The 27,730-nt window shown below is 49.1% G+C and overlaps 1 protein-coding gene across 1 annotated transcript in view; it reads right to left on the bottom strand.

Annotated features, from left to right (window-relative positions):
* ABHD2 (abhydrolase domain containing 2, acylglycerol lipase) overlaps positions 1–27,529 on the bottom strand; it is a 106,298-nt gene extending 78,769 nt beyond the window's left edge. Inside the window, exons 1-3 of the mRNA XM_086711597.1 lie at positions 27,381–27,529; positions 3,582–3,684; positions 1,224–1,423 (exon numbers count right to left, since the gene is read on the bottom strand). Of these exons, the coding sequence (XP_086567723.1) occupies positions 1,224–1,417 (194 nt within the window). The 5' untranslated portion in view covers positions 1,418–1,423; positions 3,582–3,684; positions 27,381–27,529. The remainder of the gene's footprint in view (positions 1–1,223; positions 1,424–3,581; positions 3,685–27,380) is intronic.
* Between the last annotated feature and the right edge of the window lie 201 nt (positions 27,530–27,730).

Raw genomic sequence — 27,730 nt, 5'->3', positions numbered from 1 at the left:
GGTTCCAAATTCGACATGATGACATCTGTACCGTATGTGACACTCCACAAGTATTAGGCGACACGACTTGAGTTCTGAGTCACTCTCAACTTAACTTTTGGGGCCTGGCGTCACTGTTGCAACAAAGAAAACTCCACGCGAACACCCCAAACACACAGAGTCCACAAGGGCAGCTCGTCGCCCTTGGCTAAGAGCAAGTAAAAATCAACTAGATAATCACACAAGACAAAGCAAGGGCCCAAACTCTCAGATGGGTCTGTGGCCCATCTGTCCACTCTTAGAAGAAGATCATTTGCCCGATGTCACCGACCCCCTAGAGGGGGTGAGAGGTGCTGTCGGGAGAGAGGGAAAGCTTCTACCACCGTCCACTGAGTATCAGAAACTCCGAGTATCAGAAACTCGAGTTTCCGCGCCGAGGGGACGCGGTTCAGGAAGACGGCTCTGCCGGCAGCTTCCATCGGATGAGGTGCACCCGGCAGAATAGAATCGGCGGCAAGAGGCACAGGTGGTGAAGCAGCAAGAAGGAGAAAGCGGGAAGGGATTCAGACCCAGCAGAGCAAGGGACGCTTCGTGCCCCACATGTGGCCCGAGCCCTAAAGGAAGACAGGGCTGTTCGGAAGACGTCACCAGGGAAAAATAACACCACACGCCTCTTGAAGGCGGGTGTGATGGAACGCAGACTGCCGCTTCTTCGCCATCAGGGTTCCTCTGTCAGAAGCAGCGTTCACCCTTGGCACCTCCCATCTACAGGCCCGGGCCTCGGGCAGGGAGACCTGGCTCCCTCACAACGCAAGTATTCTCTTGGCTACTATTCAGTACTTTTCAATGACAGAGGTGGAGAGTACCCAGCTGGGAAGTCCGCGCTTTTCTGCTCAGTAATTATTTTCGGTAAGCACAGTTCCTCCGACTGAGGACGGACAACAGCACACTTGGTAAAGGGCTAGAATACGACCTAAACGTGACGACTGCTTTCCGCAAGGCCCTCGTCACGGACGCCGACACCACAGTGAGGGAGGGAAGCTTCTAGGCAACGAAGATCCCACCCTGTCTCCTACCCTCCAGGATTCAAACACCAGATGTGTACTGAGACTGTGGCGGTTTTGACACCAATGACCCTATCCTACATGGATGCCTTGAGGACAAAATGTGACAAGATTCTCTGAACACTGCACCAGCCAAACAGATGAGCAGATGGGCATACGGTGGGCGCGAGGTCTACTCACTCTTTGGTCAGAAGAGGACAGGACTTGAGCAGAAAGCGCGAGAGCCCCGAGTCCTGGAAGTAGAGGTCAGGCGGGGCCGTGGGGCTCTTCAGATTCAAACACCGGACGATCACATATAACACGGCAGCCACTGCGGCCAGCTTCACCCCGTCAAACACGGCCGGGAGCTCGGGGGTCTCCAGCATGGCATTCATCTTGATCTGGGGAGAAGCACATGTCTGGGGTCAGAAGCACAGTGAGGAGGGGAGGAGCCACCACACTAAGAGGCAAAGCCAGCTATGAGATGTCCATAGCGTCCCCGGGGCAACTGCCATCGGGGCCTTCGAGCCATCACCGGGACTGGCGACAACCCAAATCACACACAGTCCCGAGCACTGATACACTGGGTAGGGTTTTTGGTTGTTTTTAATCTAATGAGCACTTCGAAGATAAGCAGCTTAGAAAATGCTGACAAGAACATCCTTTGGGGAGCAGGGGAAAGTCCGGCCAGAGACTGGGGGCGGCACGCTGGTTTCTGCGGACCGGCGGCCGTGAATCGCTCCGCACCAGGTGTGTGCGAAGCGACATGGTGACAGCCTGGAACAGAGACCGGGACGGATGCTACTGCCTACACATGTGACTATCGTGTCCTGGGCGTGACTCAGCCATCTGCTCCTCGGGGGCAGCCCCGGTGCTGGGGTCAAGTTCAGACTCGGCCCAGGTGGCAGCGATCTTTGACCCTGGGGGTTTCAGGTAGGGTGTACCTGACTACAACCATTCGTCCCCAAATCAGGGTAAAAGTGGACCGCCAGACCCAAACCAAAAATCGGGAGTGTGGAAAATGTGTATGCAGATTGGGCTTTTCCCCCAAGCTCTCCTAATAGTTTATCTTTTGTGGTAGCTTTACCTTACATACAACACACACACACACACACACACACACACACACACACACACACACACAAACCTTCCAAACACAGAAAACCAAACATCAACAACAACAAGGGCAACAGCAACAAAAATCCAGTCTTTGCCTTGCTGCTCAGAAGAAAAACAGCACATTAGCTGTTACCTTAAAAATCAGGGAAACCACAAGCTAACAAAAAGGAGAAAATGGTAACTCACAGCCAAGGTAGCTATGGCAACAGCTTCCCTGGAATGGCGTCTACTAGCCTCTGCTAAAAACAGTCAGCAGAGAACTCCGGTGGCCAACAGCACAGGCAGAAGGGGCAAGACACAACAATCTCCTGAAAATGTGTGGCATAACCGGATGAACTCCCTAGAGACCCCTTTTTCTTCTTTACCCCAGAAACCCTTTTCAAAGGTCAAGGTGACTCTGGCAAATGCAGGACCCGAACATACCGCCGATGATTTCTGGCAGGGGTGCCAACTCAGTAAGAAAGGCCATCAAGGATCACGGCTCAACTAGCCTTCCACCGTCAAGGCAAGAAAATAATTTTCAAACATTCGACATGCGGCGCCTGGGTGGCTCAGTTGGTTTAGCGGCCAATTCTTGATTTCGGGTCAGGTCATGATCTCACAGTTCCCTGCGTGGATTCCTGGTTCCCTGCTTGGGATTCTCTCCCTCCTTCTCTCTCTGTCCCTCCTCCGCTCACTCATTCTCTGTCTCTCTCAAAATACATAAATAAAAACCTAAAAAAAACTTAAAAAAAAATTTATCCAACACAATGTTGAATCAAGGCTAGATCTCAAAATATACTTTCAGCTGTATTAACCTTTGAACCTTTATGATCAGACAGTTGCCTTAAAACCTAACTTCTGGACCCGTGTCACCTCACTCCTGGGACCATGTCTCCTAAAGTCTACTTATAAACTTACGGTTTATAAGTAACTTACAGTGGGCCCCCTACCGTACTCTAGGGTCCAGGAACACCCTAAAATTCTATGTGAAGGTTTGTGTGTACGTAGCTTTCTGTGGTGAGGATCTGCAGATTTAATCAGGTTCTCCATGGGGTTTGCGGCCTCAAAACATACACAGCACCACAAAGCGTTCCACAGCGCTGGTCCCTCAATTCACCGCAACCCTGCCACCTAAGCCAGTCGAGCCGGGAGGAGACAAATTTCCAAGATGCTGCTGTTCACTAATACGGGTTTTTATGTCTAGCGAGCAAAGGGCCCAAACCAGGATCCAGCAGGAGTTCCAAAGTCTCTCTGACACAATGCTGGTAACATGGCTCTTTCTTGTCCCCTTTGTTGAGAAGAGGACAGATGCAGCAGGTGGCTTTACCAGTTTCCTTGTGGGTCAAGAACTGAAATTTTATTGAATTAAGAAAATAAGTCCCTCCCTCCCCACTTCCTCTCACTGCTTACTCACATAAAGGGAGGAGAAGCAAAAATAAAAGTCTGGGCCATACATACCTCTATGCCCCTTGTTCCTCTCTACTGAGAATATTAACTGTCCTTGAAGAGTTGTCCAGCGGGGCCACTCACGTCCGATCTCTTATTCAAATTAACCTAAAAGCTGAAAAGATGAGATGGTCAGGTTCTAAAGGATGAGAAAGAGGCAATTTAATTAAAATGAAAGCACAGGCGAAGTTTCTCTTCCTTTCCAGTCTTTACGGAAAAAGGCAATTTCTTTCATTAACACGGGTGCCACACTCTTGGCCACTTGGCTGTTGGCACAAACCTGCCGGGGAAAATCTTGGTGGAGCCACACGCTGACGGGCTCTCTCTGGTCTCCAGGACAAGTTACCTGCTGCGTTCAGAACTCCGGCTAAGGCAAACCCACACGGCTCTCACGCTTTATCTCCTAACATCATCTTCAGAAGCAACTGACGGGTATCACCTGGGTGACCGTGGCAATAACTCAGCAAGGCCTGAGGTCAAGACAGCAGTCAATTGACTCGTTCCTTCTCTCCCAAACATATAGCAACAACAGAAAAAAAAATGTCACAAGGCTAAGGGCGTGGACGGGCTCAGAAACCCCGTACCAGAACAGCACAGCACTGGAAGCCTGTGGTGGGAAAGCCACATTGCCTGCCAGGTCTGCATCGGGGCTGGGGGCCGGGGGCTGGCTGTGGAGGGGCGCCAAGAGCTAAACGTGCTCCCTGTGAGTGGGGACCCAGAGCCGGGCCCAGTGCTCTGAAAATGCATGGCTTCCAAAGCAGCAGGGGAAACAGGAAAGAGAAAAGGGTGGGGGTGGAGGGGCCAGCCAGTGTTTACACAGTGCGATCTACGTGCCAGGCTCTGTCCCTGGGACATTCCGTGCACACCAGCGCGTTGCATCCTTGCTGCACACTGTGAAGTAGGTACTATTATTATCCCCATTTCGCAGATGAGGAAACTGAGGCATAGAAAATCTGAGCAACTTGTCCAAGGCCACCCAGCGATTAGGTAGAGAAACCAGGATTCGTATCTGGCTCCTGAGGCCCTCCTTCTAACCACCACGCTGTACTATCTGAAAGGAAGAAAAGACAGAGAGAGAGAAGCAGGCAAGAAAGACAAAGGACAAGGCCGAAAACGCAGAGGACACACCAGCGGCTTGCCCAAAGTCACACAGCAGTGAGACAGACAGCAGAGCTGGGAACCCAGCCCAGTGTTCTCCGATTCCACCACGCTGAAATGACTTCAACCGGAAATGAAAGCCGGTTGAAGGGGGGACCCAATTAACCTTCAGAGTAGCCTTGCTCAACCTCAGATTTTTATTATTTCTTCGTATTCTGAGACAAATTAGCCACGGAGGGCCAGGCTTTGTTGAGGTGGGGACCAAAGAGCAAAGTCCTCAGCCACATCACAGCGTGCCTGACCTTTCCCGGGCTCGGCCACCAACTGGAAAACGGGACGGGACAGACCAAAGATCCTCTAGCAGAAGCCCACCGGATGACGCTGCCTGTGGCTGGCATTTAAAAAAATTGAGTTTATTGACTGCCAACTTATAAACAGCAGGAAATTTCAGATAAAAAATCTGAATTTCTGGTGTCTCTTGGGAAAAAAAAAAAAATTGCAGCGCCTGGATGGCTCAGTTGGTCAAACGTCTGACTTCAGCTCAGGTCATGATCTCACAGTTCATGAGTTCGAGCCCTGCGTCGTGCTCTCTGCTGTCAGCACAGAGCCTGCTTCAGATCCTCTGTCCCCCGTCTCTCTGCCCCTCTCCGGCTCCCTTGCACGCGCTCTCTCTCTCTCTCTCTCTCTCTCAGAAATAAACAAACATTAAGAAAAGAAAAAAAATTAGAAGATTTGGCAACGCTGAGCTTGTGTTCTCACTTGGCAACAATGGATGGAGCTGAGAGGGGGCCGCCCCCTCCAGATGAGGCCTCTCCATCATGGTCCGCAACACTGACCCCCCACCCCCCGCCCCCCGCCGCCTGCTTAATCATTCAGGATGTCTGAGTGGTTCCTACGGGCATCAGAATACGCTACCCGTGGAGAAACCTGCATAACATCCCTCTGGCCCTGGATAACTCTGTATTGACTGAATATTCAACAAAACATACACCATCAGCATACGTCTAAATAATAAACTCATAGAAAAACTATGGAAGGGCGGAGTGGTACTTACAATGTAGTGTTTTGTTGTTATTCACACTGATGTTTATCTAAGCCTTGACTTTTCCCACAAACTATCTGAGACGGATTCAAGAAAACACTGAACATATATGCATGGAGAACGATCCAGAAATGTAGCAGACGGCTCACTGCTTCCCAGAAGGAAGTCTCCCCTTCTTCCTTGTAACAGAGACCTGTAAAATGGTCCTGCCTCCTGGGAAAAAAACTACAGCTGCCCTTGCAGGTTGGTGAATCAACATGACTAAATTCTAGCCAATTCTGAAGGCGCTGGTCTGATTTCTCCGAAGACTCCCTAAAAGGCAGGGAGTTAACTCTTTTTCCATCCTTCTCCCTTCCGGCATCCCTGGAATGTAGGCAACATGGCTGCACCCCCAGCAGCCATCTTGGGCCATGAAGTGACCTTGAGGTCATTCTAGAAGCCACATTAAGATGACAGCAGAGTGGAAAGACAGAAGCCTGGGGTCCCTGATGATTTCATGGCGCCATTGTATCAGACCTGTACTGCCTACCTCCAGGTTTCTTTTATGTGAGAGAATAATCCCTTGCATGTTTAAGCCATTGTTACTTCTAGAATCTCTGGTCTGCAATTTCCAATGCTACAGAATGAAATACTCTTTTTTTTAATGTTTATTTTTGAGAGAGAGAGAGAGAGAGAGAAAGGGTTTGAGCAGAGAAGAGGTAGAGATAGAGGGAGACACAAAATCTGAAGCAGGCTCCAGGCTCCGAGCTGTCAGCACAGAGGCTCGAACTCACAAAACGTGAGATCATGACCTGAACCGAGTCAGACACTTAACCAAATGAGCCACCCAGGTGCCCCCAGAAGGAAATATTATATGCTCAAATCTTTCCAGATGCTACGATCACTGGGTTATTAGAGTACAGACACTTTTTCTTCTCTTTTCCAAAATTCATAATAATAATAATAAATATTTTTATTAGGGGGAAAAAAGCTCTAAAATAGCAACTAACAAAATCTTAAGAAATTAAGACCATCTAGACAAGAAAAACACCTCTTCAATGTACACGATTATGTACGGGAGCAAGCCTAGAAATGGACCTGAGCTTTCTGAGTGCGAAAGGAAAAACGGAAACCCAGTCAAACCTACGGTTCTCCAAAATCGAAAGAAACAGAACATGTCTGTGCTCTTATCCCAGAAAGCATGACAGATATGAAGGGGAAGCAGGGTTTTTCTGGCACCAGAGTTATTTAAAAAGAGCCTCTGCGGGACTTTATATAAGGGGACCTTGAGTGATGTGATAGGCAATGTCCTCCTACAACTTTTTTTAATAGCAAATGCAGCAGAGAATTAATTTCTGCAACCCTCAAAAAATGCCAAGGTTTTAAACTGAATTCAATTCAGTGAAGGCAACCCTATGAAGGATTTTAATTATTACCGTCCAGATATGCACCCTTGATCCAAGGCTTGGACTTGAAGTCCCAAGGAGCAGGGTGTCCCCAGGGCCACCTCTCTTGAACTTCAGTGGCTTAAGGACCCGACCACTATACTAAGCATTGCGTAGGACCGCGACGAAGTAGAACTCTCATTTTAACTGGGGAGAAAAGACGCTTATCTTTTTTTTTAATTTTATTTTAATTCCAGTATAGTTAACTTACAGTGTTTACATTAGGTTCAGGTGCACAAAACAGTGATTCAACACTTCGGTACATCACCCGGTGTATTTAGTCCTCAACCCATTTCCCTCATCCCCCCACCTTCCTTCTGGTGACCAACAGCATGTTCTCTCGAGTTAAGAGTCTGTTTCTTGGTTTGTCTCTTTTTTTTTTTTTCCCTTTGCTTGTTTTTTTTTTTTTTTTTTTTAAGTTTATTTATTTTGAGAGAGAGAAAGAGCGAGCTTGAATGGGGGGGTGGTGGGGAGAGAGGGGGAGGGAAAGAATCTCAAGCAGGCTCCAGGCCATCAGTGCAGAGCCTGACTCGAGGCTCAATCTCACGAACCGTGAGATCATGACCTCAGCTGAAATCAAGAGTCGGACGCTTAACCGACTGAGCCACCCAGGCGCCCCTGGTATTTGTCTTTCTCTGACTTATTTTGCTTAGCATGCTACTATAAACATAGGGGTGCATCTATCCCTTTGAATTAGTGTTTTTGTACTTTGGGGGATAAATACCCACCAGTGCAATTACCAGATTGTTAAGGTAGTTCTATTTTATTTTATTTTTTTAATTTTTTTTTTTTCTTCAACGTTTTTATTTATTTTTGGGACAGAGAGAGACAGAGCATGAACGGGGGAGGGGCAGAGAGAGAGGGAGACACAGAATTGGAAACAGGCTCCAGGCTCCGAGCCATCAGCTCAGAGCCTGACGCGGGGCTCGAACTCACAGACCGCGAGATCGTGACCTGGCTGAAGTCGGACGCTTAACCAACTGCGCCACCCAGGCGCCCCAAGGTAGTTCTATTTTAAAAACTTTTTTTAATGTTTATTTATTTATTTTGAGGGAGAGACAGAGCACGAGCAGGGGAGGAGCAGAGAGAGGGAGAGAGAGAATCCCAAGCACCGTGAGGCTCAAACTCATGAACCGAAAGATCGTGGCCTGAGCCGAAACCAAGAGTCGGGTGCTTAATCGACTGGGCCACCTAGCTGCCCCGGTTGTTCTCGTTTTAACTTTCTGCGGAACCTCCATACTGTTTTCCACAGTGGCTGCACCAGTTTGCGTTCCCACTGCACTGTTGTGCAACAAGAGTTTGAAAAGAAGTTTATCTTAAGGCTATCTATACTTTAGGAACTTGGGGACGAGAATAAATTCGCCTAGGAAAAAATTAACCAGGGAAGGACTTATGGAGCAGCTAGATCTAGAACTGGGACTTGAATACAGAATTTAAGAAGACATATGTGTAAGTGTGAGAGAGGACATGTGTGCGTGCAGTATATATGTATTATATATATATATATATATAAATACATATTTAACACATATATTAAATACGTATGAATATGTGTGCATAAAACCAGGCATTAATTAACTGGCAATTTCAGAACAAAACTCCTGACATTCATTTTAATTTACCTTGCTGCATTTCATTTCATGGCACTCTCGCTTTCCAAGTTCAATCTGCCACAAAGGATTAATATTCTGAACTTGTTCCAGACATAGCAAACTACGCTGCGGTTGTACTATTTCGTGTGCCCCTTCCTCCCTTTTCTGGGCAGGCGAAATCTGGTTAATAGGAACATCAGGCAGCCCAGGTGGGGAGAAGAAGCCACCCAGAAGGTGGGGGGTGGGGGCTGGGTATTGTGCCAGAGGGAAAGGAAGCATCTCCCCGCCCCCACCCCACCTCCAATCTCCGAGAAAAGAAGGGCTGGGCTTACCGCAGACCTGATGGGTCGGTCCTCAGCCAGAGAGCCGCACACCTCTCCCGCCCCCACCAGTCGTTTTGAGTGGATTTACTCATAAAATGCTGTAACTGATCGTTAAAACCGCGCGTGTAGTCTCTCCGTTAAGAAGGAAACCCAGGTACAAGGTGCTGCAAAATGCCCACGAGCAAAGGAACTTTCAGGGGTGCCTCAGTCTCTACGACATGCTTGACTAGTAGTAGTTCCACCACTGCTCTCCCAAGGCCAAGGCCGTTATTTTGAGATGGACACACAGATGCAGTGAGAGGGGCTGGGAGAAGCTCCAGTCTTGGGGTTCTGAGACCTGGGTCCTAGTGCCTGCCCTGCTCGTCCTATCTAGTGACCTTGAATAAGTCACTTAACCTTTCTGGGCCCCAAAGGCCTCCTCTGTAAAATGAGAGGATTAGGTTAGAAGCAGATGATGCCAAAGGTCTCCTACAGCTCAAAATTTCTGAGATTCTAGGGATAGAATTGCAGTCCGTGGCTAATAGGCACAGGAAAAACTCTCCGTGCTCTGTAACAAGAGACAGCCCCTGTTGCCGGCTGACTTTGTGCATCATTAACACGACTCTCAAGAGCAACAGCCCTTATGGCCTTTGTTCTTCCTTCAAATAAGTTCAACATTTGTAGCTGTGCCATTTATGCCCGTAGTTCTGTCACAGTCCCTCCACCTGCGTGAGTGAATGATGATTTCAGCCTTGGAATATTAATGTTCACTGATAACACAAAGGAAGGAAAGAAAAAAATGAGCAGAGACTTCAAACACAGAAAACTCATTACACGGTGTGGTGGGATATGTAGTGTAGCTCCCCCCCCCCAAATTCCCGACCGTCTGGGACCTGTGAATGTGACCTCCTTTGGATATCAGTTCTTGGCAGATGTCATTTAGATAGGGGGTCACACTGATTGGAGTTGGCCCTAACTCCACGTCTGGGGTCTTTGTAAGGAGCAGGAAGTTTGCACACAGAGATACAGACACGCAGAGAAGACCTTTTAAAGGTGGATGGAAATAGAGGGGCGCCTGGAAGCTCAGTCAGTTAAGTGGCCGACTCTTGGTTGCCACTTGGGTCATGATCTCACAGTTTGTGAGCTGGAGCCCTACGTCAGGCTCTGCGCGGACAGCATGGAGTCTGCCTGGGATTCTCTCTCTCCCTCTCCCTCTGACCCTCCCCTACTCGTGCTCTCTCTCTCTCTCTCAAATAAACTTAAGAAAAAAAATAACCTGAAAGGTGGAAGGAGAGACTGGAGCGGTGCACCACGGAGAACAGGAATGCCAGGGATTGCCAGCAACCAAGAGAAATTAGGAGCAGCACACGAAACAGACATTCCCTCAGAGCCCTCGGGAAGGAAGCCACCCTGATTTCAGACTTTCTCAGCACTGTGAGAGAATGTGCCCAAATGACCTCTCCCGACTCCATTGCTCCCCGCTTCTGTCCTTAGAGGCCAGAGACACGCTCTGTCACGTCCTTCTGAAAGGTTCCTGGTGACCCACACAAGCTCCCTTGTACTATTTCATCTGCCCCTTTCTCCGGCCCAAATCAGCAAGCGGACATGAACGCTCACAGGCTACTCATTAACACAATTCAAATCGTATTCTGCGCACACACAGTATTAGCTTCTTGGCCTCTGCGGTTCAGCTGTCAGACCACCGTCTCCTCTCCTAGTATCAGTGACCTAAGGAAGCCAGAGACAGGGACATGTGGGGAGGGGGTGTCTCCTCCAACCTGAGGGGACCCGACCGATAGGCTCCAGTCCTTCTGTGGGTCTCACAGTAAATACCTCTTAAGGAAAAACAAGCCAAACTCCTAAGGAATATCTCTCCTTCTATTCCCCGCTGGTTAGACGTGGATTTTGTGTAGGTTCGGGCCCTGGAGCGAGAGAGCCCAGTGTCAAGTCCCAGCCCCACCGGTCATGGTGTTTGTCCTCGGGGCTCAACTGCGACCTGAACGTGTTGATCCAGAGACACTCCTGGCATCCAGCGAAGGGCCCCCAAATACGAGCTATCCCATCACCGCTACTAAGCCCTCCTCCCGTTTTCCTTAGAAAGCTCCCTTATCTGACAGAAATTACCCTAGAAGATATTCTTTCCCACCTGACACAGAACCCTCCTTAAAAATGAAGTAACTGGCTGGCTGACTGCTTGGACCTCCTCCAACAAGTCCGGAATTCACCCCGGGACACACTCCTCTTGATTCTTCCGACGTGGAACCATGTTGAACTTAACGAATCACTACATACTAAGTGCTCTTCACCAAGTTCTCAGCTCTTCACAGTTCCAAGATGCGTCCTCGTTTCTGCACCGAAAGGGGTTCCGGTCGTGCTCCTGACACACGCGCCCTCTCTCTCCTGCTGAGGGGGTCCCCCCTTCCCCGTGGAAGGGCTGACCCCTCACCCACACCCCTGCCTGCGGGGTAAACTTATTCTGGCCTGGCCTGGCTCTGCTGACAAACCTCTCCGACGCCCTGAAATAAAACCCCAGGCCGGCACCGGAAGGCTCTGGCAGGCTTCGCAGGCCCCGTGAGGAGAGTCAGGAAGGCCGGTGGAAGGCCACGGCACACCGCCGACGAAACCCTCACGTCACCCCAATGTTAGCCTTGTGGGTGGCCGCTTGGTTAAAACGCAGTCAGCCCTAGACGTCGACAACGTGACAACTTTGAGGAGAAAGCGGGGAGGGAAAGGGCCCGTTTCTACCCCACTTTCTCTGCCACTTAACTACAAAAGTCAGAGCAGTTAGAGAAAAAAAAGCAACTAAATGAACAATCTGAAGAAGCCACTCCACAGGAGACACAGGCCCAGAGCACGTTGCCAGGAGAAAGCCCGGCCGGCCGGCCGCTCACTGTCACTCACGGCCACGGGGCCAGGACGGTGTCCCCAGAAGGCCCCAAGGTACATCCTGGTCTACCCAGAACTGCACGCTTCTGACAGCCCGGGCTGACTTGGGGCCCCGTTCTCGCTCCCAGGGAGGTTTCAATGCCCCGCGTCAGCCCCTGTGCCAGCAGCTCACAGAACCACCCCCCAGCATCCGTAGGCTGTTCCAGGCCTGCGTGTTCTCGCAGGGAGAGTTCTGCGGGGATGAGCCGTCAGGGTAACCACCTCAAGCCCGAAGTGATGGATAGCCCTGGCAGCGACAGGCCGCTCCTCTCCTCAACAGATGCCCCACGAGGCTTCTTTTTGAATACTGAGCACTGAGGACCTGGACGAGATTTCCTCCAGCAAATCAGCCCGGGTGGCCGTTGGCGGCTCGTGTGAAGATGCCGGGAAGCGGCTGACGGGAGGGAGACGACACGGCCAGGAGGGAGAAAGCCCCCTGGTGATCTAGCACAGTATCTCTTACAGATCAGGGGCTACAAAATGAAGGGCCTGTCCGCAGTTGCACACAATTTGGTAGAGAGAAGGGGGAAGAATTTACAGATAATTAACTACATTTATGCTGACGTTGTTTTCAGTTGTGGCCAAAATTCGGGCCTTGAAATTGCCTCTCTGCGCGAACTCACTCACGTATTAACTTTAATGTAACCGTATTCTTCCACAAAGTCATAAGGTCACACGCCAAACCGGCTGCATTTCGGAGGATGTCCTACAAGTTCCTAGTAAGGGGAGAGCTACCCTCTGTGAGAAAACGTGAACCTCACATGTCAACGTCAGGAATGGCTACCAACCCACCAGCTTTCCCGAAAGAAAATCACTAACCTAAAAATAGCAGGAGACTGAGTCACAGTTAAGCACGCACATTGAATTGAGCACTTTTACAAGCCCTTACTCAAATACAGAAAAGGAAGCTGGCCTCTCCCATTAGCGAAGAGCCCTGCTGAAAAGGTACTTACACTTCCTACCGGAGGACAAGGTCAAATGGGTAAAGTGCTTAGTAAAATCACAAGCAAAACGTTTTTCTCCACCACAGAGAAACCATTCAATCCTTACCTGAGAGCAAACAAAAAATCACAAGCCAGGTGTTTCCTCTATAGAAAGCCTAGAATTTTCTAAAGGGACAGGCACTTTAATAAATATATTTGATAGCCCTACACGTGGTGTTACAAAACCTATTCTGTAATTACATTCTGTAATACCAAAAGCACATCTCAGCTTACCGGAATCCAAGAAACTCAAGTGCCCAGTTTCCTGGAGTTTTTAAGAGAAGGGTACAATTGGAGGGGTGCCTGGGTGGCTCAGTGGGTTGACGTCCAACTCTGGCTCAGGTCATGACCTCACAGTTTGTAAGTTCGAGCCCCATGTCAGGCTCTCTGCTCTCACTGTAGAGCCTGCTTCGGATCCTCTGTCCCCCTCTCTCTGCCCCTTCCCCGCTCACGCTCCCTCTCTCAAAAATGAATGAACATTAAAAAAAAAAAACAAAAACCAGGGGTACAACCGGAGAGAAGAGCATCTCCGGATGTACGGCAGAAAAGAAAATATCCGGGCATGTCCTGGGAACGGCACGGATGCCACCCAGTCTTCAATGTCTGCAAACAAACTGCCAGAAGGAGGAAACTGGGGAGAGGGCCAGTGCCGGAGCAGAGCACAGCTACCTGGCTAACACAGCAAGGTCCACACCCTGCAATGACACTATGGCCTGCTATAACTCTGGCACCCGCCCTCCACCACGCAGGCGTCAAGAAGAAGATGTGTGAGCGGCGCTTGGGTAGCTCGCGGTTCAGTGTCTGACTCTTGACTTCGGCTCAGGTCATGATCCCAGGGTTGTGGGTTCCAGCCTGGTGTCGGGCTCTGTGCTGAGCATGGGGGAGCCTGCTTGAGAGTCTATCTCCCCTGCCCCTCCCCTGCTCGTGCAAGCACAAGAACTCTCTCTCTCTTTGAAATGAATGAATGAATGAATGAATGAATGAATCAGTGAAGCAGATGTGTGAGAAGACCTGACCAACATGTCAAGCGCCTTGGCCTTTCCCACGGGAAAGACACTGCGCGCAGGGTTAGCTCACCAGCCCTCCGGCCCCTCCTGGCTCTGTGGTTCTCCGCTGATGAATTCTGTCAGTTGTGGGAGAAAAGAGCTCCCCTCAGGGCTCGGCCGCCAGACCCTTTAACACAGGCCTAGAAAGCAGGAAAGGTTCTGGGCTCTTTGCCCTTCCAAGGCTGAGAAGGTTCTGGAGGCAAGGGTATACAATGTGCATGGCATTTTAAGGCATGCTTTACTTATTTCTGTTTTATAAATATCTCAGATGCTGTGAGTAGAAACACTATCGCATGCCAGCTTAGAGCGGCAGGCTTAAAGGTCACATGGATTCCATTGTGACAACTGCCCAAGTCTTAGAAGACAAACTCCACCAGCTCAATGCTGATAAATATGAAGGACTGATTCACACCCAGTCCCTTGGGTTAAAAATGAAGGCAAGGATATGATATGATGAGACAGTCACCCATCTGGTCCTAACCAAGCCAGCCGCCACACTGGGCCTCCGTGGAGGCCTGACCCAGCCTCCGCCATCAGTCCGGCTGATTCCGGGCACTCAACAGAGCCTCGTCCCCAGCTTCTAGGTCACAACCCAAGTGGAAGGACCCAAACGTGCTGGATCCTAGCCGTCAGAAGAGGGAAGGGGCGCCCATGCGTCTTCACACTAGTGGCTTCTGGTGGCATCTGGAGCTATTCTCTCCTCTGGATATGCTGTGCTGTGCAACTTTGGGCAGATCACTTGCCCTCTCTGAGGGTTTTGAAGTTTTCCCTAGGAGCCCGTGTGGTATAATGTAACGATGACAGATTTTAGAATCGGAGGGCCCGGGTTTGAGTTCAGGTTCCCCCAAATGATCTTAGGTGGCCCTGGGTGAATTATCTAAGTTTACTAAAAAAATTTTTTTTAATGTTTTATTTATCTTTTTGAAAGTGAGAGAGAAATAACATGAGCAGGAAGGGGACGCAGAGAGAGAGGGGACAGAAGATCTGAAGTGGGCTCTGTGCTGACAGCTGCGAGCCCAGCGTGGGGCTCGAACTCACGAACCGTGAGATCATGACCTGCGCTGAAGTCAGACGCTTAACTGAGCCACCCAGGCACCCAGAATTATCTAAGTTTTATGAAAGTTTGCTTTTTCTTCTATAAAATGGGGGAGGAGAGGTTACACACAGGTTATTAAGGGAAAGCAGTTAATGAAATTATGTAGATAAAAGAAGCTTTATAATTATAAAATACCCACAGATATACTCAAGATAAGGTTTGTAAGATGCCTTGAGCTTTTTAGAGGAAAGCTGCCTTATTAAATATTTCAAGATTATAAAAATGTTAGTTTTAAAGCAATAGCTAGGGACTTTTAATACATGAAGAGCATGGAATTGGTCCCTCAGGCTTTCCTGAGCTTGGCTTTATCAGATTCTTCTACAGAAGACACTGAAATAGCTAAAAAAATAAAAATTCAAAAGCTCTAAGATGGAAAGGGCAACCCTCTGGATTGATATTTTTGGGGTCTTGGCTAAATAGATTCTCTTTCAAAGCAAAGAGCCCGAAGTAGGTTCACGCCCTCAAGTCTTCCCGTCTCCTCAGACATCGACACAAACATCTCACTGTTGTTCTAGGCCTCACCCGGTCTGGCCTCCTACTCGGGAAGCGAGCTTTCTCAGCCTTCTTTAAAGCACAAGGGCAAGTCCCAACTGCTGCCCTCGTCACCCAGCGGCCTCCTCCTTGGGTTTTTGTCTACACCTCGCCTGTATCAGCCACACGTCTGTTCCGAGACCACGCCGGTCTCCCTCCACCCAACGCCGTAAGATACCGCACACCACGGGGCCTCAGCCGCCAGCTCACTTTATAGGGGTTCCTCCTCTCCTGAGCTTCCCCCATGGGCACATGTCTCCTGAGAGATGAGGAACCAGCCATCAAGGAAGATTTTTTTCATCAGAAATGAGGGAACTGCTTCTCCATAACTGGGAAAGACAGTGAGCCCGTTTCTCAAAAATTGATTTACTGGTATAAGCTGGGAGCACCCTCATAGATACAGCAGTGGTTTGTCCCCCCCACACACACACACCTCGTCCTCCACCAACCCCTGGAAAAAAAAGTGTGTCAATACCACAGGGGGTGGGGAGGGTGTTATGCAAATCCACACCCCCCTTCTGACATTCCACGCTGTTCTCCATGGGTACCAAAGGCATTAGCTTCATTCTAAGCTCGGGGAGGACTACGAAAGTATACGTAATACGCGGCATCCATGAAGTAACTGGAAAACAGTGCGAATCCATGCGTATTCAAGTATGAAATCCTAAAGTCCAACTACAGACCCTGGAGGAATTCAAACAAGGGAAGCAGAAGGAAGAAGGAGGTGGACCCCTAGCTAGGGGCCCCTGGGAAGAGTCGGGACAGGAGGGGAGGGCAGGAGCAGGGGTGGGTACAGACACCAGGCTGGGCTCCCAGGCTGAACCAAGGCCCAAGAAGGCCGGACAGTCAGGAGGCCGGCAGACAGGGCAAGAGGGTGGGGTCTGGGAGCCGAGTGAGTGAGTCATTTCGGAATGAAGCTTCAGGCCTTTACTTACAAGAAGATGGCGCCACACACGTGTGGCCTTGGCCGTGCGTGCTGTGCAGGTACATGAAGGTCTGAGTGCACAAGGCAGTGGGTGTGAGCATTTATCTGGCTCCGTGCAACCTGATCCATGGGATGTTGGACAAGCATTGTCATTCGCCATTCGAACATCATGGCATGCCCTCGATGGCATCCAAATAGTTTTGTTTTGTTTTTTTTAAATATACTTCACACACGATGTTACCACCAAATAGTCTTGTACGACCTGCTGAACTACACAGGAATCTTCATTTAGGGGCCCAGCCCCTTAAGGCCCTAACAACCACACCATCTCCCACCTTTCCATTTTGCAAACACCCTTTCATAACGAGAAAATCTGTAAGCCTCGTCGCTACATGAAAGTAACGATTCATATTCCTTTCGTCTCTGTTGGGGATTCCACGCCCTTCTGAGACCAGCCTTGTGTGAATTCTACACAAGTTTAAATTTAACGGTGTCGAGCACGCAGCGGGGGCACTCTCTACACGTTTACTGACCGAGTCTGTGGGAAGGCCTGACACATCACCATCCGGGTCCCTTGAGCAGAATTTTCTTACAAGGAGATTATGACATTAGGCTGAGAGGTACGGGCCTTTGTAACGGCCGCACTAGCACAGAGCAAGAGAAAAAAACTCAGTGTGCCCTGGGCTGGCAGCCGTTTTTGGATATTTTAAAGAACATCTCAGAGTTCAGGCAAATAATTATCCATCTAAATGAAAGTTTTCCACTTTCCATCACTCAGAGAAGCTATTGTCTGATGCCATATTTCTTTTACCTTTCCCCCCGTTTGTCTGAAACGTATCTTAGGAAGTTCAAGGAGCTCTAAATCAATCTACTTCAGAAACTGCTTACACATAAAGAGAAGTCAAAGCCCAAACAGGCTGTTCTGGGTAGCAGAAGGAAGCAAAGGCACCCAAAGCGAAGGCAGACAGAAAGCTGCCTACTGATTGTTGGGATTCAGATAAATCCTGAAATACCTCTAAAAGACTCACAATTTTGGGGCGCCTGGGCGGCTCAGCCGGTTAAGCATCCAGCTCTTGGTTTCGGCTCAGGTCATGATCTCACAGTTCGTGGGTTCAGCCCCACGGCGGGCTCTGTGCTGACAGTGTGGAGCCTGCTTGGGATCCTCCCTCTCTCTGTCCCTCCCCCGCTCGTGCTTGTGTTCTCTCTCTCTCTCTCTCTAAAAAGTAAATAAACTCAAAAAAAAAAAAAAAAAAAAAGAAGAAGAAGAAGATCTATAGAAGACTTACAATTTCTGCTAACGTACTCCGAAACAGCCAGTGCAACAAAATCGTCTATGGTATTTTCCAACTGGCATGAACTTATGACATAATCCAGCAAATATAAATGTGTTTTTTTTTTGTTGTTGTTTTTTTTTAATTTTTTTTTTAACGTTTATTTATTTTTGAGACAGAGAGAGACAGAGCATGAACGGGGGAGGGGCAGAGAGAGAGGGAGAGACAGAATCCGAAGCAGGCTCCAGGCTCTGAGCCATCAGCCCAGAGCCTGACGCGGGGCTCGAACTCACAGACCGCGAGATCGTGACCTGAGTTGAAGTCGGACGCTTAACCGACTGAGCCACCCAGGCGCCCCCAGCAAATATAAATTTGAAAACGACTAATCCTAAATTAACCTGGATCGAAATGTTGGTGGAGTTAACAACACAGGGATCTTTTTTGGCATCTAAGGGAAACGGAAAAATCCCTCCTCAAACATCTATGGCATCTGATACATGTCGGTGTAAATAGGTCAGAACAATTGTGGTTACGAAGACTTCTACTTCATCGAGATGCTTTCTGTGGGTGTGCACTGATGGGGTGGTGAGGCCACGCACAGCAGGGTGGGGAAATTCACAGGCTTTGGGGACAGATAGACCTGGCCTGAATGGCAACTGTACCATTTACTGACAATGTGACTTCGGGCAAGCTTCTTAACCTCTCTGCTCCTCGGTTTCCTGACCCATTAAGTGGGGCATAATAAGAGTGTCCTGCGATTACATTCAATAATTAAAAACTCCAACACAATGTGAACTTGGCAGTGGTGTCCTCACCAGAGGAGGGGCTTGGCTTCTGCAACAAGGCTAGAGAATCCCAGTCCAGAGCCAAATGTCCAGATCTACAAGCCTGGTTAGTCCAGCTCCCAGACTTGGCTGGGAGCGATCACGACCAGTCCAATCTAACCGTCTTCTACAGGTGACGAGTGGGTCATACGTGGACACACCTGTGTTCCCATCCCAGCCCATTAGTTTCTCTGTCAGCCACCCAGAGAAAATACTGTTCGCAAACCACAGGTTAGGGTGTGACGACCCTCACCTTGGGCCCCTGGGGTGTTCTCTGGCTGATGTTAACAAGTCACTGTATCTTGAAAACAAAGGAGGAGAACCAGATGATACTAAATATTCCTATGCGTGTAACTCCAATCAAATGCTTGTGATTGAAATACATCAGTTATTCCTCAAGCAAGTCACGAAATGCACTAAAGCTGACAGCGGAGACCAATTACATAATGTACTGTTTACAAGAGTGCGTCCTCAGACACTCCCTCATTTGAGTTGGTATTCAAAATAGTTCTGTGAGTTATTATTAATGCAGGTGAGGAAACTGAGGCCCAGGGACCCTCCCGGTGCCAGGCTGTGGGTAAGGCTCTAGGAATACAAAGACGTGAGGCACCTACCCGTCTCAGAGGCTCTTTGTAGGGCTGGACAGACCCCAACTACTTTAGCCCCGTCGATAGGTGCTCTCTGAGCCTCTTCCATCCAAAGAGAGCCTTAAAAAAAACCCTGCATTCCTCTTAGAAGCTCTTTGGTGGCAAAGTGAAGATTTCTCTGGCAATTTCGCTGCAACACCCAGCTTTCTATGTAAAGTCAATGAATAGACTGATGAGTGATATTAATGATAGACTAAGGGAAAGGGGTTGTGTTTTCCAAATTGGGGAGAATATCCTCGGTTGTAAGCTACTTGGCATTTCCCATCATCTTGCTATTTAGGAGGGCACATTTTTCAATGTCACGGACAAGAAAGAGTAAGCACTTTATTTACGTGATCAGAATAGAGAAGGGCATTGCAGCCAAGGCATTTGGAAGCTAGAAGCTAAAAGTCCATGGTGGGAGCACAGTTCAGGCCACACAGGGAGCTAGCTGTGAGGGCCTGGAGGCTCACCAGGCATTTGTGGAAAGTGACCTCGGGGCCAAGCAAGGGCTGATGGTGGGGCAGAAGGTCCGGCCCCCATGGAAGGGCCGGACGGCAGCGGCCCAGCAGAGAGAGAGCTCAATAAATGTTTGCTGAACAAATGAACGGCTCCAGTGCAATCACATACTCCTAGGCATGTTGGGTTTCCCTCAACTTTTAGAGGGAGTAATGTCATAACTGCATACCTGAGAAAGTTAATAGGACACCAAACAATGCACGTGGACATTTGCTAAGACGCATCATTCCACGTTAACTGAACAAAGCGAGAGAGAGGACCCCATGCACAATACGCTGCCAGTTATATAAAAAAGAATGGTCGGGGCGCCTGGGTGGCTCAGTCGGTTGAGCGTCTGACTTCGGCTCAGGTCATGATCTCACTGTTCGTGAGTTCGAGCCCCACGTCGGGCTCTGTGCTGACAAGCTCGGAGCCCGGAGCCTGTTGCAGATTATGTGTCTCCCACTCTCTGCCCTTCCCTCGCTCATGCTCTCTCTCTTTCTCGAAAACGAATAAACATTAGGAAAAAAAATTAAAAATAAATAAATAAACTTAAAAAAACAAACAAACAAAAAGAACCACAACGTGGCACTTTAGACACAAACAAATCAAGACCTCACAGAGTCAAAGAACAACTTCCAGGACTGGCTCATATCACTCTAAGATACTACAACTGCATTATCAACGCTGTGTAGTCCACACCACCTTAAAACACCAGGCACAAACCCACACCAAACGATGCTACGGGGAGGTCAGCCAGGCTACATGAACGGCCTGGTTTCCCAGCACTGTTTAAGGAACCTGGAAAAGTGGAACCTCCTTGACCAAAGTCCTCTTCTTTGGGCTCTCTCCAGGCCATGATTCCATTCCCACTAGCTCAAGCTTTTTAGCATTCCAAACCCGTTCTGTTTATCCCGGGACACCGACCTTCCCATATTTTTGGTATTGAAATATCTTTTCTTTTTTTAAAATGTTTTTTTTTTTTTTAACGTTTATTTATTTTTGAGACAGAGAGAGACAGAGCATGAATGGGGGAGGGGCAGAGAGAGAGGGAGACACAGAACCGGAAGCAGGCTCCAGGCTCTGAGCTGTCAGCCCAGAGCCCGACGCGGGGCTCTAACTCACGGTCCGTGAGATCATGACCTGAGCTGAAGTCGGACGCTCAACCGACTGAGCCACCCAGGCGCCCCTAAAATATCTTTTCTTAAAAGATGGCAACAATAGGGGTGCCTGGCTGGCTCAGTCTGCAGAGAGTGTGACTCTTGATCTCGGGGTTATGAGTTCAAGCCCCATATTGGGTGCAGAGCTTACTTATAAATAAATAAACAAACAAACAAGTAAATAAATGAAAAGATGGCAACATAGGAGATGACAGGGCTTTTTTGGTTTCTTACCTGAAAAGATTAACATGTGGCAATCCTATGTTGGACTTCCTGATTTTTCGTGCTCTGACAGGAGTAAGTGAATAGCACATAAATACATACCAGGGGTGAGTGTGCACAAATGGGGCGATTTTCAACGTTTCTCTCTCTGTTACCCCCAGGAGGCTGGAAAAAGCACAACTGATAAAGCCACTCCCTTGTATCATGTAACATGTATCTAAGGTATGACTGATAGATAATGTGGACTCCCAGCACTGAGCAAAGACCAGAAAGTAATGACTCCAGATTAGACCGGTTGACTAAGATCTTGGAGATTCAATTCGATTTCACGGTGACTCCAAATTAGACTCAGAGGGGGGTGCCTGGGTGGCTCAGTGAGTTAAGCGTCTGACTTTGGCTCAGGTCATGGTCTCGAGGTTCTTGAGTTTGAGCCCCACGTCAGGTTCTGTGCTGACAGCTCAGAGCGTGGAGCCTGCTTCAGATTCTGTCTGTCTGTCTGTCTCTCTCTCTGCCCCTCCCTGCTTGTACTCTGTCTCCACCTCTCTCTCTCTCTCTCAAAAATAAACAAACAAATAAAGTTTTAAATTAGACTCAGATAAATAAAAGCAAGATGAAGATTTAAGATACATTTGAAGAGGGAAACAGAACAGGCAAGACCTGGGAGCCACAGAAGACCAGAAGACCGTGTTTAATTCAGTGCAGTTATATAGAACGTAAGTGCAGCCCTAGAAAATTCAAATATGAAGAACCCCAAAACTCCCTTCTTAGAGTCACCGCCGGAGAAAGCTTGGCCAGGCCGTGTTGGGTTCAGACCTTGGAAATGGTAAAGTGATTTAGAGAATTTGGGAAACATTGTTAAGGAGAACAACAAAAATTATATTCCCGAATGTTGCTTTAGGAAAGATGCTTGATGGAGGCACAGGTGGGAGAGCTGGTTTTTCCTGGGGTGAGAGACAAGGGGTGGGGCACTTAGCAAAGCTACCCAAACAGGAAGTCCGGTAGTGAGGTGCACAGTTCCTTCCTGATGCTCAGAGGCAAGGACAAACAGAGCCCGTGCTACGGTGCAGGAGACAGGGCTAGGCGTGACAGAGGTGCTGACATGTGTATCACGAAGGTCCAGGAGTCTTCCCTGGAGACCAGAGAAAACACAGCAAGCTTCCCCTGGCAATTCCAGCACATTGTGCCCTGAGGGCAAGGTGAAGGGCCAAGGGTCACTGTTCCTCATCCTCCAATGCTCCCACTCTCCGTTCATAGGATGACCTTTAGGAGAAGCCCTCCACCTCACCTGGCCTCTTCTCAGGCTTAGAGCTACAAGATGCAGAGAAGAACCAGAGCTGCCCCTAAATATCCACAAAATGTGTTAGGATCTCCATGCAAAGCTGCTGCCTAAATAAGATGGTCCTTAGCATCCTTCGCAACAGAAAGCAGACAGCTGAAATAGACCACCTCCGTAAAAAAAAAATGCCCCTGAGGGTCGCGCGCCTGGGTAGCTCGGTTGGTTAAACTAAGTGATCGACTCCTGATTCTGGCTCGGGTGAGGATCTCACGGTCAGTCGTGAGTTCGAGCCCTGCGTTGGGCTCTGTGCTGAGCATGAGCCTGCTTCGGGTTCTCTCTCTCCGTCTCTCTCTCAAAACAAATAAACAAACATTAAAAAAAAAAAAAAAGAAAAGCAAGGTTCCAAATAGCATGTATAGTATGCTACCGTTTGTGTGCAAGGGAAGGGGATACTCATGATGAATTCGCTGCTAGACGTATAAAATATCCTGGCTGTGCATGGAACACCTCTGGAGGATGAAGAAATCAGCAACGCTGGTGGAAAACATTAGGTGGCAGGGGTCAGGGGTGGACCGAGAGGAGTCTACGGTCTCTTCTTTGGTGCCCTTCAGAACGTTTTCTTTCATCCTGCGTTACCGATTTTTCGAATTTGAATTAAAAACCGTTAAAAATGTCCTCAACGTAAAATAACAACAAAACCGTCTGCATGCAGCAAACCGAACACGCGTGTTCATCCGGACAGCTGTGTTCCTGGCACGCACCACATGCTCCGCTTGTTGAACTGAATGAACCGCTTCTTAAAGACAAGAGAAAATCAGAAACAAGGCAAACCCACGGGTATCAACGTTTCAGTTCTCTAGTAAGCTCTTTAACCTGTCTGCTACTCCACTGTGACAAAAGATCAGAAAATGGGGCCCTTGTGTAACAAGCCTTGCAAGCAGCGGGATCCCAGGCACCAGCTTCACAGATAACGACGGGTCTGATCATCTGTCCGCGCACGCACCAGCCATTTCATAAAAAGAAACCACTTAATCCAAAAAACATGATGCCCTGGAACCAAGACAACACAAATAAATACGCAGATATGAAAAATGATCCTGGAGGGAGATGACGTCAGCGTGCACAGTGACATCGACACAAAAATAGCAGCACAGGGGTTAAAAATGTCCACGGGGGGCCAAAAAGGTTGGGACATGAAAAGCTCCTACAAAATTCTCATGCCAGACCACATCAAGAGGCAGCCTGAACTTCCAGCGCTCTGTTCCTGGGGATAGTTTGGCCCAAAATGGGACCAGAAGGCTGAAACACCGCATGCCCCGGTCATCTACACGCTCAAATTGGTCAAGGAGTACTCAAAACCCACACTGCAATAAAAACCAGAATAACGTTAGCAGTAGATCACAGCAGAAATTCTGCCACATGAAATTCTATTATTTTGGAAGTCTCCCTGCTAGGGTTTTTAATAAAGAACCAGGTTTTAGGCAAAAGGGAAGCCAGACTCCACTTCTGTCTTCCACAGGACCAAAGAAATTACCTCATGTTCTGGGCAGAGGGGAACCACCATATTCATTGTGGGCTCTTTCAGAGGTCACCAGGAGGAAGGTGTAAGTGGAAGAATTAAGGAGTAACTGCGATGAGAAGCCTTGGGCAGGAAAAGAAAGGTGGGGGGAAAGGGGCCCATATTAACACACAAAGGAACGAAAACAATTATTCTAAGATGGCTGAGCTCTAGAACGTCCAAAACAAAAAACCCAAACTGAGCATCAACTCTTAAGAAGGTGTCGATCGATGAATATGATAATCTTTGGTTCATTCTAGAAAACTCACAGAAACAGAGAAGGTAAAACCAAAAGTGACCAGATTCCTGCCAGAAATAAAGGTGACTGGTTATCTTCCAATTAGAAAGGAATTGGCTGTGGCGCCTGGGTGGCTCAGTCAGTTAAGTGTCAGCCCCTTGGCTTCAGCTCAGATCATGATCTCATCGGTTTGTGAGATTGAGCCCCGCGTCGGGCTCTGCATGGACAGAAAGGAGACTGCTTTCCATCCTCTCTCTCTGCGCCTCCCCTGCTTGCTCTCTGTCTCTCTCAAAATAAATAAATAAACTTAAAAAATAAAAAAAGGGATGGGACGTCTGGGTGGCTCAGTCTGTTAAACGTCCGACTTCGACTCAGGTCATGACCTCGCGGTGCGTGGGTTCGAGCCCTGCGTCAGGCTCTGTGCTGACAGCTCAGCACCTGGATCCTGCTTCGGATTCTGTGTCTCCCTCTCTCTCTGATCCTCCCCTGCTTGCTCTCTGTCTCTCTGTTTCACCCTCAAAACTAAATAAAGAATAAATTTTTTTTTTCTTAAATAAAAATAAAAAAAGGGAACTGGCTGGCAAAGTGAGATAAGATATATTTATCAGAACCATGAAAGCAATAATGGAAAGGAAAGGGAAGGGAAGGAAAGAGAACTGTCCCAACTAAAACGAGAGGAAAAGTCGTTCCACTGCACTTTCTCGTTTATTTCAAGCCCGAGAAAAGAACTGGGAAAACATGGGAAAACCAGTGAAGAAGCTACATTCCCAGCAGAAATCAGTCACACGCTTGTGCTTCTGCCGAGGAAGACAGGCGCTGCGGGTGCTCCCCCTGCTCCAATGACTAAGTAACTTGCTTAAATGCATTTGACACACGATCCTTGAACTTCCAAAAAGCACTTAATACAGTGGCTCATGAAATCTTCATCTAAAAATGTTCATCCATTTATAATCAAGCTGCATCACACTGACAAATGGGCAGGAGGGCCGCACAGAGGGAACAGATATTTGGAAGGATGCCGTCAAGATTGGTATTATCAGGGACTTTGTTGATCACTCGGAAGGATTTCTTCCTCCCTTTTTTAAAGAGAATAAAAGAGATCTGTGGTCTAAATGCAGTGTAATTACAAAGGGAGGACTAACAGAGGAAATGAATTACATGATTCAATAAAAGAAAAAAAATTTTTTTAAATGCAATGTGACTTAGAAACCCCCACAGATGTCTCTGCTACAATGAAATCTGGAATACGTTTGATGACTTGGGGGCAGGGGGGACAGGGAAAAAAATTAGCTCCTGACAGAAAATATTGGATGGTAGATATGGGGGGGGGGGATGGAAAAGGCAACTGAACATCAAATTTAGCAAATCAAGAGTGGTTACTATGTGCCAGGCACTGTTCTAAATGCTTCAGATACAGTAACTCATGTAAACCTCAAAACAACCTTCTAATCTAAGTACCATTATTATTCCTGTTTTATAGGTGAGCAAACAGAGGCACAGAGAGGTTAATTAACTGGTCAAAGGTTACAGATTGTAAGACGTAGGGCTAGGATTCCAATCCAAAATCTGTGCTCCTAACCCTTCTGGCTTCCCCTAGAATTTAAACACCGAGAGGGTCAGAGAAATACGAGTCAGGCATTGGCTAAATCCAGGGTTAGCAGATCACCCCTTAGTCACGGCTCCGTGATGACCAGTCAGCCCTGTGACCTCTGCGGGCCTTAGTTTCCTCACCTGTGCATTGAAAAGCTAGATTAGGCGAGCTCTAACCAAGGGTTCGGCAGCTCTAAGCTGCCCCAAATCTATGCCGACGGTCTACGGTATATGGCCTGGTCTGCTTTCCGACCAGGATATTCAAAGATTATTTCATCCTAAAACAGGCAGCAAGTTGTATTAAGGTTCTTTCTCTGCCTCCTGACCTTCAGAAGATTATTATGTCCCCTCCATTCAGGCAAATGACAGAGAGTAATGAAAGGGGTACTGTACGGTTTCTCTTCTGGACTCGACTTAATGCGGTTGTAATGAAATGGCCCTCGAAAAGCTCTCGCTGCAGACCACGTGAACTGTGCTAAACCTACCAATCCCGGGCCCCTCTCAGGAGCCAGTTCTTGGAATCTACCCTCCCATCTGGCTACCGGAATGCAGGTGAAATTGACACCCTGGAGGTGGAGCAACCAAAAGAGAGGAATTGGGGAGATGAAGACATGGAGGGCAAGGGAATCCCAATTACAGAGTTTCGCGGTGGCTAAATAAACCTTATCTTCTTGGCATACTCCATTCTCTTTGCTAACACCCACTCTTCAGAGTTGAGACCACAAAATGCATTATGGTGAATTCAACACCCACTTCCAAACTAACAGACCCCCAGAAATATCCTTCTCAAGCTGGGCCTTAAAGGTCACCCAGAGTGCATCTGTGAGTGAAGGAGGACCTTCCAGGTGGGTCATGCAGTCCCCCTTTGAGAGTCCTTTCTAAGCATCCCTGACAGGTGGCTGTCATCTGGCCTCTGCCTGGACACTTCCAAGGCCGAGGCACTGGCTGCCTTGCCGGACAGGCAGCCGCCTGCGCTGCTGGACAGCTCTCTGTAGGGAAAGCCCACGAAGCGCCTAGAACAGTGCCTGGCGTGGGGCCAAGCTCAGTAAGTGCGCCTCCAACTGGGTCAAAAGCTGCCTCCTTACAACTTGAACCCACGGATCCATGGTGCACCGCTGGAGCCCTGCAACGCAGAGGCCCCTCGGATATCCGGGGCTGTAAACAGGCCCCTCGGCCCTCTCCTTCCAGGTGCGGATCCCAGACCTCCATCACCAGGCCTGGGTCGGCAGACCCCCTCCCCAAACCTCAGAGGTCCCAAGAGTGAGCACCAATGGAGAGACAGCCGGCAGGGAGGCCGCAGTCAGGGATGCCCCAACCTCGGTACCCGGGGCAGGAGGGGACAAAGAAGAGCTTTCAGAAAGGCGTATCCCACGCGCCGCGGTCCAGGCTGCCTCCCTCCCAGCCACTGGGCGAGCCGGCCCTCGGGATCCCCGCGGCGCCAGGTGACAGGCCCCGGAGGATCCGAGGCGCAGGCAGCGGCGCGATGGGCCGAGCCACGACGGGGACCTCGGGGCTCAGGGATCTGGCCCGACGGATCGTGGGAACGATCCCGGCTTAGCGGAGCTCGCCGGGCCGTGGCTTTACCTGCGCGTGGTTGACTACCGCGTCCTGGTTTGCCCCTAGCCGGGTTCCCGCAGCTCCGCGGCTGCCGGCGGCGCTCATGGAAATGCAGCCGGAACCCCTGGCCAGTGCAGCTCCCGCCGCTACCGGCCCCGCCCAAGCAACTGCCGCCACGCCCCTGACGACGGCTTCTGCCACGCCCCTGCCTCGGAACCCGCCCGCTCATTGGGCGGCCAAGCCGCTGCTCTAGGAGCCCCGCGCGCTCATTGCACCCAGCGGGAAATCCATTGGTCAGCGGAGCTGCTTCTCAGGGTGGAGGCGGGACCCTCGGCGAGGAACTCCTCCACAGTTGGTTACCTTTGACGTCTTTAGCC

Source organism: Puma concolor, chromosome B3 (genome assembly GCF_028749965.1).
Source record: "Puma concolor isolate L17-30 chromosome B3, mPumCon1.1.hap2, whole genome shotgun sequence".
In the NCBI taxonomy this organism is placed as follows: domain Eukaryota; kingdom Metazoa; phylum Chordata; class Mammalia; order Carnivora; family Felidae; genus Puma; species Puma concolor.
The sequence above is the reverse complement of the archived record's forward strand: the minus strand, read 5'-3'. Positions and strand labels throughout refer to the sequence as shown.